At 35.4% G+C, this 18974-nt stretch overlaps 2 protein-coding genes across 5 annotated transcripts; both read right to left on the minus strand.

The window, feature by feature from the left end:
• Positions 1-220: 220 nt before the first annotated feature.
• Positions 221-3914, minus strand: LOC108996087 (5' exonuclease Apollo). Of its 4 annotated transcripts, none has more exons than XM_018971850.2 (4): positions 3616-3694; positions 3416-3521; positions 2678-2926; positions 221-1756 (listed from the first exon to the last, which is right to left on the minus strand). In XM_018971850.2, the coding sequence occupies exons 2-4, from the start codon at positions 3467-3469 to the stop codon at positions 620-622; spliced, it is 1440 nt and encodes a 479-aa protein (XP_018827395.1). In that variant the 5' UTR covers positions 3470-3521; positions 3616-3694; the 3' UTR covers positions 221-619. The 4 variants fall into 4 exon arrangements, with proteins under 4 accessions (XP_018827395.1, XP_018827394.1, XP_018827396.1 ...); XM_018971849.2 differs by having other exon boundaries at positions 253-1756; positions 2678-2889; positions 3616-3914; XM_018971851.2 differs by lacking the exon at positions 3616-3694 and having other exon boundaries at positions 253-1756; positions 2678-2943; positions 3416-3487.
• A 3059-nt stretch (positions 3915-6973) lies between these two features.
• LOC108996281 (mitogen-activated protein kinase kinase kinase 3-like) lies at positions 6974-13496 on the minus strand. Its single transcript, XM_018972080.2, has 11 exons — positions 12802-13496; positions 11477-11794; positions 10461-10548; positions 10332-10394; positions 9961-10121; positions 9809-9884; positions 9191-9250; positions 8939-9046; positions 8594-8830; positions 7663-7766; positions 6974-7570 (listed from the first exon to the last, which is right to left on the minus strand). The coding sequence occupies exons 1-11, from the start codon at positions 13242-13244 to the stop codon at positions 7303-7305; spliced, it is 1926 nt and encodes a 641-aa protein (XP_018827625.1). The 5' UTR covers positions 13245-13496; the 3' UTR covers positions 6974-7302.
• Between the last annotated feature and the right edge of the window lie 5478 nt (positions 13497-18974).

An 18974-nucleotide genomic window follows, 5' to 3' on the forward strand; every position in this document is an offset into this window, starting at 1 on the left:
TTGTCTTTGGTTACCAGTTCCCCAGCTAGCGTTCGACATCTTCAGTAGTTTCTTTCTTAAACTAGACATGAAGGGATGCTTTTAGTAAGTTCATCCAAAAGGTCATATGATTCTTTTCTTTTTCTTTTTCTTTTTCTTTTATAGTAATGATGAATGACAAATAGGTGAATTAGTAGACAGCAACCATCTTGATTGTCGTAATTTAACATAGATTGTACACTTTTTCATAGTTAAAAAATAAATGTCAAAAAGTATATTATTCCGATTATTTTTATTGTTGAGATCTTACATGCTTTCGTATGCGTTTGTGACAGTACAATACCAGACGCCCCTTTTCCACAATCAATATGAATCCTAATTCATAGAGGGGATGAATCAATGCTATAAAAAATTAAAATACACTCACCCTACCAACACGAATAAAACAATGGGGGTTAATCGTATGGCTACGCACCAAATCTTTTAGTGTCGTATGTATTCTTGCCCTTTACCACCTCCTTGTAGCCTGTAGGGTGGTAGAAACTGAGAAAGTAAACCAATCTCAGGCTTCCTTTCTGTATTTTATATTCTGTATCTGTCAGTCCGGACAAAGTGAAGAACAGTCGATTGGTTTGTTTCATTAATCGAACTTCCTCTTGGCTCGCTTGTTGGCTTTCATAAGTTCCACTAGGGAGGGAAGAGGCTGAGGCACAGGGACATTCATTGACCTGTACAACTTTCTAAATCTTTCATTAAAGCTCTTTGAAGATCCAATTGTTGAACATGGAACACTCTTACAATCTTCTGTTTCTTTATCCACTGACCCCTGACGTTGTGCTTCAGTTCCATTTATACCTGTCTTGTTTTCTGATTTCCGGCTTTTCACTTCCGCATCCTCTTTGAAAGAGAATTCGTCTAATTTGTTGGCAGCTATTTGTGGAGTGCCATTGTCAATAGTTACGACTTTTGGCTCTTCATGTGAAAAACTAAAATCTTGGAGACAAAGTCTTGCCTTTCCAAATAATGTCACACTGTTGCTCTGAGGGGACAACTTTATGAGTCCTTTCAAGCTAGTAGACACTTTTACTGGCTCAAACTGAGGTTCGACATAATTTTGTGTGCTCCCTTCAGCCACTGGAGAACCAGTAACAGCTTTGATTGATACATCTACGTCTACAGAATCTTCCATGGCAATGTCGAGAAGCTTCCAGATAGGGTCTTTTGAAGCTAATTGAGTGGCAAAACAGTGTTTTGTAACATATTCCAGCTCCATCGCCCTGCAACTGGGGGTTGTTGAAACAACCCACTTTGGTGCAAGAAGTTGAAGGGCCCATTCTAATTCTTCCTTGGATGAGTGAATTGAGTAACAAACATGCCAAACACCAACCTGGTCCCTCACCGCTCCATTCAATCTCAGTTTTTTTTGGTTTTCTTTCTCAGAGTACTCGTCCTCACATGCATACCACTGTGTTGATGGCCGGATTATGAGAGGCTCAGGTTGAAAGTTGGCTCGGGCCTCCAAAAGTTTTGCGTTTGCCCTTTCATGCAGTTTAGGAAATCCATCAAATACCTGGAAGCGGGAAGAGGGATCTTCAGAGATGATTCCAGGATGTGTAAGTGTAAGATTTTGGAAACATTCTGGATTATTGGCTTTATCAAGATATATCTTGGATCCAAACGTTTGGGACACATCTGCCAGTATTTCTTCCTGACCAAGAAGATCACATGCCAGATACACCACAGGAGCATCTGGATGCTTCCATATACAATTAATAACCTGTTTTGTGGAGACAACTACAAATGTCAGATGAAATGGGGGCTAACATTTTTTTATGGGTAAAATAACTTTATTAATACAAATGAAATAGGCGTCGCCTGTGTACACGGGGAGTATACAAAAGAATACACCTAAATACATTTTAAGAACCCAAAAAAGAAATGAAACAACAATAAAACACACAATTTTGTGAGGCTAAAAATAACCAAGATTATAAATTGAGGGAAACTTGAAAAAGCAATCTTTCTTTTATAATTAGATGCACTTACTGATCGCTACTGCCAATCTAGATAAATGTTGTGTCCTGGCATTTCCAAATTCTGATTAAACCTTACTGGGCACTGGTGTTTTAGGGACTGATAAGCATCACAAGAATGCATTGTGAATGAAGAACAGCATGAATTTATTATTGACCTAATCAGAGTTCAATATGAAATTGGGGATTTTCTGCACAGTTAAAAGTGTAGAGGAAATAAAGTAACTTCGCTAAAAATAGGCCTATACAAGAAAATCTTTATCATTGATGAGATTCAAAATCAGGTTCCTAAATGAATGTTACCTACAGGACAAAAAGCCCATTACTCACAAGACTACAGATTATGCAAACAACGGAATAGTTTTCACACAAATTCTCAGAGAAACTACATAGGAGCAAGATAGACAATATTACAGGCAGGAATTTTTGCTTTACCCCGGAATAGTTTTTTTCAAGATAGACGATAGATTTTGATTATGCCCAATGCTCATATGTATCTACAGCTGAAAAAAGCTTACACTTTGAAAAATTTCGGGTTAAAGCAAGAGAATCAAAATATAAGTACACAGGACTTAGCGGGGCCACAATTCAGACAAACGGAAGCATACTAAAGCCCACCTCAAAGATTACCAAAAAAAACATAACAGAATGAAGACCACGGGTACCTGTCTGATTGCTGAATGCTTGCTGGGAAATTTTTGATGACATCTACCAAATGTGCAGTCTAGGAACACAAAATCAAGTCGACAATTTGGATCTTTTCCTTTCTTGCCAACATACTTCTCTGGTAAACTTTGTACACATTCAGGTGTGAGTCTGCAATCTCCCGTATGCAGGATATTACCAAAATTGCCTTCAAACAAGAACATTACAGCTCCTGAAGTATACACAATCCATGCCAGACAAGGGATGATCTGTCAATAGAGCTTCCCTGAATCATTTGAAGTCTTTATAAAAATTAAAGAAAGAACAAACTAATCATCCCCCTTCTCTACAGACAAGAAGGACAAAAAGTACCCAGCTTCATCCCAATTACCTATTTTATTAAAGTTCTCTACTTCTTATCAAACTTCAATCTAATTCTCACCAAGAGAAAGATCGAGTAATTTAGTTCAAATTACAAACATAACTCTGTGGTGAATAATTTAAATTGATACCATTACCAAACCATATCAACGAATAATCGGAACTTACACAAAATCCATCCCGGAGAAAAATTCAAATAAGACTCCTAATGGAAATTCAAAACTAAAATTGAATCAACCAAACTCATAAAGCAAATCATACAAGATAAAAAATATGCAAAAATAAGACACAAACCTCAAGTTTCCAAAAACAATTAGCAAACCAATTAAACGAAAAAATGAAACACATGATCAAAACTAGAAAAAAAAAATCATTACCAGGACAGTGATTCGCATCGAATGCCGTGACGGTGAAAGCCCCATCAGGATCATAAACGACCACAGATTGTCCCACCTCTATACGCACGAACAGCGAATCATCAAGCTGCGGGAGGAAAAAAAAACAAAATTAAACAAACAACAAAGTACGTGGCCATGTCTGAAAGAAATGTCGAGAAAAAGTGGTAGATAAACGAAACCTGGGGATAGTGCTGAAGGACGAGGATCTTGGTAATAAGGGTGGAGTAGATAGGAAAAGAGAAGTGAGTGGAGATCCCGGAGGAGTGGTCTTTGTGGGCATGGGTTAAGAAGTGGTGCCTCTTTCTGTGGGAATAATAACTCCATGTGTCGACAGAGAACGGCAGCCCTTTGGGCATTTCAATCGGCATCTCGCCCTTCTAGCGATGGAGACTCGAAAGCTCTTTAAAAAGGTTGCAGATGAAGGGAGACTCGCGAGAGGGAAAATGGTTTGGATATCATCCGAGCGAGGGAAAGGAGTTCGATACATAGTCCCCGAACCAATAATTCTAATTTGAGAAGTCCTGCATAGTCACGTACACAAAATTATGATGTGATTTGAATTTAGAGATGAGTTGACATAGATTGAGATAGTATGTAGATAGTAGAATAAAAGTTAAATTATTTATTATATTTTATGTAAAAATTTAAAAAAATTATTTTAAAATTTTAAAAAAATTGAATTGTTTATTATATTTTATATGAGAATTTAAAAAAGTTATAATAATGAGATAAGATGAGTTGAGATAGGTTGAGATGAGTTACGAATACAAACGAGACCATATCTTCTAAAAAAAAAGAAAGTTAACTTATTATATAAAATCAAATTCATAAATTTACAATATTTATATTTATTTTATGATAAAAATAATATTACAATTTAATATATCACGTCATTTTATAAATTTACTTTTTATAATCTTTCTAAAATATTTCTCTTTTAATTTATCATTTTTCCCATAATCGAACAGACTCAAGGGTTTGTTCGTCCCAATAGGATTTGCTTGAAGTTGACTCCAATTCTTTTTTAGAAATCATATCTATTTGTCATACTTATCATTTACATAAAAATATTTGATTTATAAGATTCAAATTTTAAAATTTATTTTTCAAATCAAATTATATCATATAAATATTTTACTAGGCTTGCTCTACATACCAACTTAACAATATAATTCTTCTTAAAAGATAATTGTAATTTAGTCCTTGAGTTTTCAATTTTTTACAAAAGTCTCTTATTTTCTCCGATTTTACATATTATATCCTTGATTTCAAAGAAAATCTCTTTTTGATTTGACGACTACAAATAGTACGTAGGATCTCCCTTTGCTTGGGAGAAGTTTCTTTTTCTTTTATAAAAAAAGTTATTCTAATATAGTTTTAATAACACTTTTAACTAATATTTTTGGAATATGGCTCATACATGACTTGTACCTTCATTAAAGGGCTACTTATAAATGGTATGTAGATGTCATTTAGATAGTGAGTTGATATGAGATGAGTTAAGATAAAAATTAAAAATAAATAAAATATTGTTAGAATACTATTTTTTAATATTATTATTATTTTGATATTTGAAAATGTTGAATTGTTTATTATATTTTGTGTGAGAATTTAAGAAATTTGTAATGATGAGATAAAATACTTTCACTATCTAAACGGGATCTTATAAAATATCTTACTTTTTATAATGATAACAATAAAGATTTAATTGTATTTTTTACTAGTCTTTTTCAAAGTGTGAGTGTTGTGAACAATCACAATTGGAGACACTGAATCACATTTTATGTAGGGAGTAGGAGCTCAAAAAATATAGTAATTTTTTGCGACTACATGTGGTATGAGAGTTCCACAGATTCAAAACTAGGAAGGTATGATGAGTTTTTGGTGGCAGCGAGCTTCCATATCTACGCAAGTTGGCTGGCTTCGGGGAGCTCTACCTATTGCTATTACCCGGGCTTTATGGAGAGCTCGATGTGTAGCTAGAATGGAAGGTATGAATTTTAATTCATCTGCTATTATTCGATCTATTAAAATTTTAATTAGTGAAATGTCAAGTAAGATAAAAAATTCTTGGTGCCAAGGCTCCCTTGACCATGTGATTTTGGAAGATTTAGGTTGTCCAATTATTCCGGTTGTTACAAGAAAAGTTAAATTAATTGCATGGCGACCACTGGAGAGAGGACGTGTTAAATTGAACGTTGATGGAGGTTCTTGCGGGAATCCGTGTATTTCAGGTGGGGGAGTATTATTCGAAATTCTCATGGTGGAGTAGTGGCGGGTTTTGCTCATTCTTATGGTCATGCTACTAATACTATTGTAGAGTGTAGAGCTCTCCTTGATTGGCTTCGGTTGTGCAGGCAACTGGGGTTGAAAGATGTTTTGGTAGAGTCAGACTCAATGGTCATAGTTGGGTGGTTGGCTTCAGGAGTGTATAAGTATTGGTTTCTTTGAGATTTTTGAGAGGAAATTACAACTATTGTTGGGGAGCTCAATATTCGATTTCAACACATCTTTAGAGAAGCAAACATAGCAGCGGACTTTCTGGCTAAACAAGGGACGCGAGGGGTTAATTCAGATTTTGGTGATGATACTTTCATGCATGGTCCTATTCGGGATACTATTCATATGGATAAACTTGGCATTCCTTTTCTTAGATGTTGATTTTGATTTTGGTTACGAGAGATTGTTTGTTGGGATGTTGGGACTTTTTATTCCTGAGGTTTAAGATCTCAGGGTCCTTGTTCTTTGGGTATTCCTCAGCCATAAGTGATTTTTTTTAATAAAAGTGAGAATGGGTCATTATTGAATATGTGACCTTAATTTTTTTTTTTTTTAAAAAAAAAAGACTAGACTTTTTCAAATATGTCTAGGGATGACTTGAATCTTCCTTGAGATTCTATTTATAGAAGTATATTGGAAGTGTATAACATCCCTATTGTTTAGGAGAGAGAAATTCTTCAGGTCTCATTTGGATTCGGAAATAAATTGAGATGATTTTAGATTAGTTAAATAAAATATTATTAGAATATTATTTTTAATATTATTATTATTTTAGAATTTAAAAAAGTTAAATTGTTTATTATATTTTATATGAAAATTTAAAAAAATTGTAATGATGAGATGAGATGAGTTTATGTGAGTTTCAAATCCAAACGGCACAATATCATGTCAACCAGTTTATAATAAAAAAAGTATACAAAAGAAAAATAATGTTAAAAAACTAACAAAATATAAAATATCAACCGAAAGGAAGATGAACACGCCGTGTTGCTCCCTTGACGATGAGCCCCTTTATGGATGGCCTTGCCAAGGGCCACCATGGAGTTGGCCAAGCTGTAGGCCGATTGGTTGGCCCTCGTCAATCGCTTACAAATAGATTTTTATTTTTTTATATAGTTAGTTTCTTGAAGTTCTTCTATGTAGTTGGTTTTTCTTTTCCTTTTATTTTCATTTCTTCCGTTGGATTTAGGATAATTTTCTTTCTATTTCATTTAAGTTAATTTGTTATTCTTTTAATAAAGTATATATACAATATAATTAATGTTACAAAAAAGGAGACCACCGTCCATTTACAACCTTCAAGATATTGTTAATTTGTTACAACATCAATACATCCATCATCATCTGCCCCCCATACACTGAAATTTTGGTGCTCTTACTGCTCTCTTCTTCAACTTCCCATACATTGAAAGCATCCTCTCACTCCTAAAAAGAGGTGGCAAAATTGAACTGCCGAACTGTCAGAAAGAATAAAAAGAGAGGAGCATGAATACTAGATCCTCCTAATACAGAAAGTGTGGCTCTAATCCATAAAACATTCCGGGGGAGACTAGGGAAGTTCTATGCTTTTGCTCATATTTACATATTCAAAGAGGTCTTGTTCTTGGTGATCCACCAGGGGTACGGACTCTATTATATAAGGAGATCTCCTGCCAGGGGTCAAGAGTAAATGTTTTGTTTGGTCTAATCGTTGTGTACGAGGAGTACTCATTCAAGTTATAGCCACTTTGTCCCATCATAGCATAAGATGGATGAGGAGGGGAAAGAAAACAGCTCTTGTGCGCAGGTCCATACTGTCGTAAGGGGCTTGAACAGGGGGACACAGGTAGAGATGTAATCGCTTTTATAGTATCCCTGCACACACACAAATTTAAAAGCAATGTCATTTTCATAATGCCATTCAATTATGAAGCGTGAATGAGGGTAAAACGGGAGGATGTTAGTACCTCGGGCTTTTCATAGCTCCTGAAGTGGAAAACACTGGCATTGTCGCATAATTTCTATCACTCGAAGTGGTATTTGCCCTATTGGAATGGAGCTCTGACACCGTCTGCTCATGAAAGTTGAAGTAAATAAGAGATTAACTCGAGCCCAACTTTGATGAATGAAAATAACTAAAGGTGCATAGGCTTGTATTCATCGAGGTCAGTGGCCACAGAAGACTTCTTGATCTTTTAGAAAAGACAGTGGAACTAGAAATTATTTTGCTAAAATGTCCATTGCAGAAGATAACTCTAAAAGTCTCATGGCAATATCACGTAAGGATCACGAAAAGCATTCAGTTTCATATCAAATAGAATTTACATGTTGATCCATGCACACAAATTGCACTAAGATTGAACAAACAATGTTGTTGATTTTCGGTGATATGCATATAGACCAACACGTCAAGAGTTACTGTTAAAAGTCTTCAATATAAGTGCAATCATAGCATGCACATTCCGGTTCAATTTACCAAAAAGCCTAAACAGACATAAACACCATTTATAAGCACAAACACTCATCAGTGGAAGTCCTGAACATTATGAAGATGATGTACTACTCTCTCTCTGCAAACCATAGTCTGAAAAAATCATTTCGTTTGGATTCGAAGATGAATTGAGATGAGTTGTGAATAGTAGTGAGATGGATTGTGAATAATAGTGAAATTTGTGAGTTAAAGTTGATGAATAGTAGTGAGATGAGTTGAGATGGATTGTAAATCCAAACCGAGGCTTAATTTGTGAGTCAATAATACAGCTCTTATACCATAAAAACACATTTCAAAGTTAAAAAAGAAAGTTTCCTAAACAAATTTCTTAACAACAGTGGTGTATAAATTCAAAGAGAATCATTCAACTCCAAACATGCATCATTTAAAGGATCTTAGGCCATTACCGGTGTATAGCTTCCATCAAACATATAAGGGAAGGCCTCCTTGGTCACATTCATATTTGCTACTCTACTTGTTGCCTGGTCTCGAATGAAGGGGTGATCAAGTAACTGTGAGGCTGTTGGCCGTAACGACGGGTCTCGCTGCAAGCACAGCTTGATAAAACTCTTTGCATCATTTGAAAGGAATTCAGGAATTTCAGGGATTTCTTTGCTGTTTCCGATTTTGAATATTGCAGCCACCTGTTTAAACCAACATAACATAATGGCTCAGTCCTACGAACACTTCAAAGAAGGGCGTAACAAAATAAGTTCTATAAAAAAGTAATTTCTGAATAACTTTTGCCGCACCCCTTCGAACTGGCTCCATGGTGGTTTGGATGTAGCCATTTCAAGAATTGTACATCCCAAGCTCCAAATATCCACAGCAAGACCACAGCCACTTGTATTCATGACAACCTGAGATTAGAAAACAAGATAGGAACGTGAGTAGAACACGACTTAGTAACACAAAAAATTAAAAGGGAAAAAATTTGGATAATATGTGCATCTGTTACCAGAAGAGATGGGGTTTGGAGAGAGAGAGAGAGAGAAAGAGAATACCTCAGGTGCCATCCAGTAAGGACTTCCCTTGAAAGAAAGCATTGAGGCACAAGTATTCATCTGAATCAGAACCACCAAAAATCAGAAATCATTTTTACCCACTAGTGGAAGGCAATAACAAAAAGAACACAATACATTCTATTCTTAAAGTTCACCGGTAAAAATATGTTTGTAGCCCACCAATTTGCATGCTTGCTTCAGATCGTAGATTATATTCCCTACATTCTACTTGGTTCAATAGAAAACACACACACACACACAGAGGAGGGGGGAGACATAGAACTTAAATAGTATGACCAGTTAAATAGTATGACTATTTTAGTTTCAAATATTTGGATTAATTTTCACTAATATATTTTTTGAGATGTAACACCCTAGATTATGAGTGTGTGATAAAACATATCCGACACTGCTTGTGAGGGAGAAATTCTTGTGGTTTATTATGATTCCAATGGGCTCCAATTTGACTAGTCCTTGCAAAGTATGAGTCCAAATGTGGTTTGGGCTTTCATTGGATCATTATAAAACAGATTAATTGACTTAGAAATAAAAGGGCGTCTGACTTTCTCCCTAATGTTTTACAAGTAAACTTATGTTTGGGGGTAAAGATAAATATACATGTTTGGCCATTCCAAAGTCTGCCAACTTGATTTCACCGTTTGGGTCCACTAAAATGTTTGCCCCTTTGATGTCCCTGCCAGGAAAAACATATCATTTAATAATCATAAAGAAATTAACAAAGCTGAACCTTCTAAATTATCGCCCAGTACCTGTGTACTGTATTTCTTCCATGTAAGTAGGCAAGCCCAGATATAAGCTGACTGGTATAATATTGAATAACAGGTTCCTTAAATGGGCCATATTCTTGAAGTAATTTGTGGATTGAGCCACCAGAGACATATTCCAAATAAACTGAAAGTGTTTCCTCACCCTGAGAACATGATAATCCAGAGTTATAACAAAAGTAGGGTCCAATATTCACAATTAACTACATAGATTGGACGTGAAATCTCTCTCTCTCTCTCTCTCTCTCTCTCTCTCTCTCTCTCTCTCTCTCCATATACATACATATATATATATATATATACTCATATATATATATTTACATAACTGTGTCCGGCTTTATGAGATCAACTCTTACCATTTCGCTTCCATAGTACCGAACAATGTTTGGATGAGAAAGCTGACTGAGCAAATTTATCTCCTGTTGAAAATAAAATATTCGATTAAAACGTGAACTAAGGAATAAATAAATTAATAAATATGTTACCTGGTTCAGTTGCTTGAGACATTCTCTTGATGCGTGATCGTCACTGGCAACCCTAACTTCTTTTATTGCACACATTTGCCCACTTCCACTGTCATAGTTGCAAACAGATCAATTGGAAGTAAGAAAATAGTAAAAATGCTACTCTTTTTCTAGAGTTTTTTTCCTTGGCATGGCTGCAGAGTCCTTTCATGTCCATATGGATATATCAAAAGAAAGATTGTTACAACTTATCAAAAAAAGAAAGATTGTTACATGACAGACCACCCCCAGTACATGCATAGAAACTCACATGGAGTCTAGAATTTCTGTTGAACAAAAAATGCTTAACATATAGAGTTGTTCGACAAAATATATAAAGCTAAATAAGTCTTCTTCTGTTATTTATCTGGTGAATCGGTGATATGGTTTCTTTTTGTTGTTAATAACACCTTAGATTTTCCCTTCTTATTTCCATAATAAAGGAAACATACTAAGAGGCATGTGTGTGTGGTTTCCATAAGAAAAAAGTTTCTGCTAACATTGACAGTTACAGCATAATATAAAAAAATTTAGCCTAGTTTATGAAGTCAAGGGACTTTGAATCTGACCATAAGCATGCATTTTCCCTTTAACACTCATTATTAACTTCAATTATTGTCGGGTAAGATATACACACATCCTAAGAATTGAAAAAGTTTTATTGACACCCTGGGGTTTTTCAATTTCTCTAATCACAAGCCTTGTTGTATGCAATTGTTCTAATTACCTAATTTCATTCACTTCCCATTAGAACCATTAATAAAAATCAATCATACAAAAATAGGTTGATTATCAGAGGTATATGGTTAGAGAGAGATGTGAGAGTGAGATTGTGGGTTTGCTTGCATCACATGTGACTAATCTGATAGAAGATGGCTGCAAAGTAGCTACCACGAGAGCTTGAAAACCAAGGGTGTCAATAAAACTGCATTAATCAAAGGAGGTGTAATTGTATTTTACTTCAGGACCGAGCGACATATACTAAGCACTTCAATTACCTATTAAACCCGAGGTATACATGCCCAAATGTCCCCCTTCCTAGTAGCCTTCCTTTCTTCCACTGGGACTTTGTAAAAACTGTGTTTTCCAAGCCTCCACTTGTTCTGGTGCTAGGCAAGGCAGAAGGGCTAGTAGGAGAACCTGGAGGAAGAGGCAGACGATGACATTGACTCTTCCCGTCTTCTTGCTTTCCTGTTGGAGACTCCAGACTCAAGCTGCGTAATCGTGGGTGAAGAGGCGACGTGGGGCTTGTAGGCCCCCTACACCCCGGACCAGGGCTTCTCGACCTCATGTTCAACTTAGTATCACCTTGTCCTCTACAATCAAAATAGCGTTAATTAAAGAAGCATAATTGAAACTATTTGTTCAGCTTTCAAGTTAGACAATAGAATAATCACTAACCATCTAATTCCAAATCAATGACAAGCCAACCCTAGACCTTCACTTTTATAGAGAAAAGATGTATAGGATAGAAGGCCACTGTTAAATGTTGATTAATTTCTCAAATCTAAGAGACAGCTTTTTGATAAGCCAATTCTAAGACAAAGTGAACTCCATTATCTTCAAATTCTGGCCATCTTTCTTCATGGGGAGAAGTTAATGGAGTCAGTGTAACATGGAAGATACGAACTGAAACGAATGATAATTTAAGAAGCAACGAAGAATAACAATGGGCAGTACTTGGCTTCAAGCAGAAAACGCACGCGATCAAGATTGTCCAACATAAAAAAGAGTTTGCAAAAGCTACAGCCTCATTTCTCGCCACAACGCGCAATCATTTTTCAGGGATACGCATCTGTTTACCCGGGGAACCAAGAAAAGGCAAATACTTAGCTAGGTTGTCGGGATGACATCCAGAGAAAATACAGGAATGGACAACTGAACTAAGTTCGAAAGCTCAGAGCAAAAAACCGACAGTAGATCCACGCGGTGTATGTCAGTTGTAAAGATCGAAGCCTCATTACACAGCTATCAAGATCTGACAAGGAAAAATTTTAGCAGCAGAAACAAAACTCGGTTTAAAAGGCTGACAGAGCATAACCGACGGCAAACCTGTACGCCCTTTCTTTTTTTTTTTTTAACAAACCAGAAAAACCCCCCAATATGCAAGCAGACAAACCTCTAGAGACAGAGTGCCTCTGTCACAAAATCAATTGAATTAAAGTTGCTAAATTGCTCAAAACAATCGAAGTAAATACATCATCAATAACACCAGAGACGATCAATTTAATGAATCAAACGCCTGGAATTAAAAATCCAAATACAACGAAAAACCTAACCATCCAAAGCTCCAAAACTAGAAATCGACGCCCCCAAAACCAACCTGAAATTACCGAATTGACCATTTTCCTGAGCAACTGACTGATCCTCGGAGGACCCAGAGGAGCTCACACTCGAAACCGAACCCGACCCGGATCCCAACCCCAGCACAACCCCATGGATATGATCGTTCCCGGACGAAGTCGACGGCAGAGGCAGCGGATGGCATTTCCTCTCGCCGCTGTCCGAATCAAAACCCGAGAACCCAGACAAGCCGCCAAAATCCCTGCTGGTACGCGGCGAATTACGCGGCAATAACTCGTCGAAGCTCTTGGGCTTTTCCGTATCCTTGCCCTTTGTGTTTTCATTCTTGATCGACAATTTGGACAGATTGAGGTGGCTGCTGACTGGGTTTTGGTATACAACTTTCTGCTGCTGCTGCTGCTGCTGCGATTGTGGTTTCTGTCCTTTGTTCTTGCTGCCCTTTCTTCCCCACCAAGCAGGCATTTTGTTTAGGTGCTGATCTAGCAAAGAAGAAAGACAGAGTCTAGAAGAGGAGGAGAAGACTCTCAAAAGAGAATAAACTTCGGATCAGGAGTTTGTAGAGGTAATTTATACGGAGAAGAAGCAGAAGAAGAAGAATCGAGAGGGTGGGTAAGGAAGGGGCCAACGAGCTACAGTGAGGAAGGGGTAAGATAGGATGAGATAGAGCAAGAGAGAGAATGGGTTCGGCAGGCGGTGGTTGGAAATGACGTGGATATTTCCTTTGCTAGAGAGAGAAACTGTGTATATATGTGTTTGTGTCAGTGAGTGCTTGCGTGCGTGCGTATTCTGATTACTTCCCCAGTTTACGTGTTTAATTCTTTTTTAATTTTTTTTGTCTCTGTGCGTTTTTGTACGGTTTCTTGGCTGTCGAGATGATAAACGTCGACGATGATTCATAAAAACAAAACAGAGAGAGAATAGAAAGAAAAAGAAAACGAGAAAAAGAGAATCTACCTTGATGATTGTGCGGCAGCAGCCAGCAATCACGCACTCGCACTCGCACTCGCACTCACGCATCACGCTCTCTCGCTCATGAGTCATGGCCGCGGAGAGAGAAAAGGAAAGAGATTGAAAACCAAACAAAACCGTGTGATTTTTACGGGCCGTGCGAGTGTGCACTGCTGGAGCCTGTCGTGCTGGCCTTTTGAGCGCCCCTGCGCAGTACAAACGATCGATATCGAGATTGCTTTTTACTCGTTTCTCAAGTTCCTCCACCTGGGTTTTGGCTCATGTCTTCAAGATGTCCAATCGTTATCTAAACATTAAAAATAAATAATTAAATAAATTGAATTTTGATGGATTCAAAATCAAAAAAAATAAGTATAAAGGTTTAATTATATAAAATAAAAATATTTCATTTTATCTTATATAATTATTATAATTTTTTAAAATGTTTTATATAAAATATAATAAATAATTTAAATTTTAAATTTTAAAATAAAAATAATATTATAATAATATTTTATTTAATTCCTGACAAAACTTTCATTTTATATCTTTTTAACTCAACAAGATCTTAGGATAAACAAGATTAATAAATATATCCAATTTAATTAATGATCCTAGAAAAAAAAAACTATTAAAATTAGGAACACATTTGCATTGAGATACCTCATATCCTTGTGCATACTATTTCAATGTGATCATCACAATTTTCATGATATTTTTTTTTAAATCTCATTTTTTCACTTATTTGAGAAAAAAATGAGATTTGATTTCTTAAAAGGGTTAAAAAATATCAATTTTATGTATTTATTTTGATTAAATATTACACTTGTTAAAACAAAACAAAAATTTTGATTCTGCTATTATCACCTGCAGTGCATCGCTAATCATCACTTAAGTTCTCATTTGTATACAGAAACATTCTCAATCAATTTTTTTTTCTCATTATAATTTTCTTAAATTTTCATATAAAATAATAAATAATTTAATTTTTTTTAATTTTAAAATAATAATAATATTAAAAAAAATATTTTACTAATATTTTATTTAAATAATCTCAAACCATTTCATATCATTATCTAAACGATCCTAAATTTCCAGCTTTACATCAGAATTCACAATTCTAGAAATATAATTACTTAAAAAGAATATTTATTTGGCCTTAAAGAGTTTTCTATTTTATTTTTCTTTCTTTCTCTGATGGGACTTGCATCTCTTTAACCTTCTAGTTGACAATGATATACAGAGCTACTTGTAAATTCTTGCGTCTAAGCTTGGATTTGAAGTCTTATAATCCGTATCATACCCCACTATCATCCTTACGATATTATAAAATTAAGCAACAAAAGAAGAATATCATGGTATGTATGTATATCAACTAAACACACACAACAAAAAAAAAAAAAAAAAATCAATTTTTTTAAATTTCAAAACAAAAATTATATTAAAAAAATTATATTTTTAACAATATTTTAAAATTATAATATTTTTATTTAACTTTTTGTCTCTATTTTTTTATAATCTCGTAAAACATCTCAACTCAAACCATTTCACTATTATTTATAAATTATTTTATCTCATCTCACTATCCAAATCAGATCTTAATATTTCTCTTCTGAAATGTGGCCATTCAATTTACAAAGAATTAAAGATAATCCAATCTCAATTCATAATAGTGAGAGAATTAACATGGAACTAGTGACTTCATTAAGGACAACACATGATGAGATGGATGAAGAGAAAATGTACATGAAATGGGTGGGGAGTCTTAAGTTGTTGAGGTTGAGACTACTCCATATGGTATTTACAAACAACTATATGCAATATAATTTATTTTTTAAAAAAATAATTATCTCTTAATGACAATATGCTCACGTTTAATGAGGTCATTTGGCAGGTACTTAGGAGGGTGGTTAGGTTGATGGAGATGGATTAGTTTCCTTATGCAATTTATTAATCTCCTTGCCATCTATAATTAGATCATCAACTACTAATCTAATTAAACCTCCCCCACTATTGCCATGCATGATAGTACACTTAACTAAACAAAGCCCCACTGCAGCATTATTCTAAAACGACCACGTTTATGAAAGAAAACAATACCCATGATGATCTGTCTGGCTGCAATATCATCCATCTTGGTTAGTCACAAGTAAACAAATATAGAATCTGTGGGTCCTATTACTTCGCGTACAATTTTTTCCAGATGCGTCTAAAAACAAAAAGAATCTGACAAATTTCTTTGTGTCATAAATGCAATCCATCGTGGCAAACAAGAGACTCCTGGCTAGGAGCAGGTTTTATTAATGATCTATTAAGAAGAAATGAAATGGTGTTTGCTGCTGCTGCTGCTATATTTATTGTAATATTTGGTGGGAATAAAATGCATGCCAGTGTCTTTCAACATGACCAGAAACATGTGTTAGTCGGAAGGAAATTGAAAAGAAAAAATTTATTTGTCATCTTAATTTTTATTATTTTTTTATCATCTTATGATATGATATTAAATAATAAATTTATAAATAGAATATAATAAATAATTTTCAATTCATTTTGTTTGGATTCACAAGTTATCTCAACTCATCTCAACTCATCTCACTACTATTCATTACTATTCAGCAACTTTAACTCACAAATCTCACTACTATTCACAACTCATCTCATTACTATTCACAATCCATCTCAACTCATCTCAGCTCATCTCAAGTCATCTTCAAATCTAAACATCTCTTAATGATATATCATAAAATAAAAATAAAAATAATAAATAGTATTACTCAATTAAAAAACGTGCGTACGTGCTAAGATAGAAGATTTTGAATGCTGAGTATAAGTGGAAAGATAATCAACACAAATAAAGTAACAAATTTACACACTTTCTATAATTTCGTGTAATTTATACTTATATATATAAGTCTTTTAGTCACAAATAAATTTTATAAAAATAAATTTATAAATTAACATAATTTAATATGATATATTAAATTATAAAATTATTTTTATTATAAAATAAATTTAAATTATATTAATTTATAGATTTAATTTTATAGAATCTTTTTAAAATAAAACCATATTACTTCTTATATATATATATATATTAAAAAATAATATAATATATATATGCATTAATTGTGCTGGCATGGAGAGAGAGACCACCGTCTTTATCTCTAAAAAATATCTTGTTTATGGATGTAGATGAGAAGCATTGAAGATGGGGAATAATCTCTTATTTTTTTGGCGTCTCATTGGAGGAAAATGGGACAGGATTGCTGCCCTGCTGGATGATAACGACGGATGATAATCCAGAACACGATGCCTTTCAAAGAATCAACAGCCAAAATAAAATACTTGAAAATTCCAACTACTTTTAATAGATCTAAGAAAAAAGAATACAAAGAACTGCCGAAAAGAATAGATAAAAAGCTTGAAGGATGGAGATCCAAATTATTATTACAAACAGGTAGAATAATGCTTATCAGATCAGTAGCAAGCTCAATTCCCACATATCAAATGACAATACACATGTTTCTAAACCCAGCTCTGCGCTCTCTCGTTTTGCCGAAACCAAGAACTCGTTCATAGATCCGGCTTGAGGGGTGGGAGCTTCGGCTCCCTTCCTCCTCCTCCTCCTCATTCCCTTCTCTTCTATGTAGTTTTTGTTTTGTGTTTTTTCAGGAGAAATAAGTGTGAATCGCCGTTCTGGGTCTTCCCGCCGCCACAAGCCAGCACGCGCCCCTTCATGGTGATGCCCTGCCGCCGATCTTAAAGACCACCGAATACGGCACCGAACGGAGCGGCGAGTAGCCCGCACGCGCGGCTCGAAGTTTCGGCGACGTCCGGCGCGTGGCCTCCACGCACCACCCGGGAGCCCTCTGCCAACACCACGTGTGGCGTTTCTGGAGTCTGTGAGTCCGGGACCTCCATGGTTGACTGGCGGTTCCCTCCCCAGAGTGGCGCGTGTGCTGCACGAGCCACAGCAACCCCTGTGTTCTGTTTTGTTGCAGTGTTTTTTCTTTGTAGTTTTCTTTATGTAATGTAGTCTCTAGGTTAAATAAAAATCCAAAAAAATTAGTACCTTCGAACTTTGGTCCGAATGGAGTATTAGTCCCCCCTCCGCGTTGACGGAGTTGTTGGGGTTTGGGATACCCTACCCTGCTTAGTCAGGGTATGGGGCTTTGTAATCTCTGTCGTGGACAGAGAGGATATTTTCTCTAAAGATTTAGGTCTTTAGAGATTTACTGTCTGGACTAGACCATGTCAGTCACGAAAGTGTACTGGGGAGTCATTAACGATTGTAACTGATTTGTTTTTTAAATCAACTTTATAAGTCCTTTCTTAATGAAGATTGACACATGTTTACTCAAAAAAAAAGTATGGAAGTCTATAAACACCAATTTCAAAAACTTTTGGTGGGGAACGATAAATGATCAGAAGCGCAAGCTGTGCCTGAAATCTTAAAAATCCATATGCCAACCAATAAAAGAAGGAGGTCTGGGTCTTCGGCTAATGGAAGATATAAATTTAGTTTTGTTAGCAAAAATAGGATGAGAAATGAGCCATACAACTATCAGCTTGTGGCACAAGCTACTAACAAAGAAATACCTGCTATCTACTTCTTTTTGGCAAGCAACGGTAAAAATGGAAGACTCAAGCTTCTAGAAAGGTTTACTAAAGACAAGACCTCTACTTGAAAAAGGTATGTGCTTCTAGATTTCTAATGGTTCATCAGTGAAAGTCTGGTTAGACCCATGGATACCAACCTTAGAAAATTTCAAGCCAAAGCCTCTAAACCATATCACTAATCTTTCACCAATGCTCAAAGTTTCTGATTTGATTATCGAAGCTTCAGGTTTCTTTACATGGGATCGCCAAAAATTGCACACCTTGTTCCAGTTTGATGGCATAATGGAAATTCAAAAAATCATCTTGCCTTTTTCCAATCAAAGAATGGATAGCATGATCTGGACCAAAAATCAAAATGGGAATTTCTCTGTTAAAACTGCTTACCATCTGGCTGCAAATATTGGTAGTTCTTTTCGGAAAAATCTCTTTGGCTTCCCAATAGAGAAAATTTGGAAGCTAAAAATCCATTATCGCCACAAGCTCCTCATCTGGAAAATTGTTTGGGATATTTTGCCAACAAAAAATCGTATTAGAAGATTCATCCCAAATATTTCTCTCAGCTGTCCTCTATGTGAAGAGCAAGAAGAAACTCTTCTCCACATTTTTATCGAGTGTCCAGTCACG

Source organism: Juglans regia, chromosome 1 (genome assembly GCF_001411555.2).
Source record: "Juglans regia cultivar Chandler chromosome 1, Walnut 2.0, whole genome shotgun sequence".
Taxonomy (NCBI): Eukaryota; Viridiplantae; Streptophyta; class Magnoliopsida; order Fagales; family Juglandaceae; genus Juglans; species Juglans regia.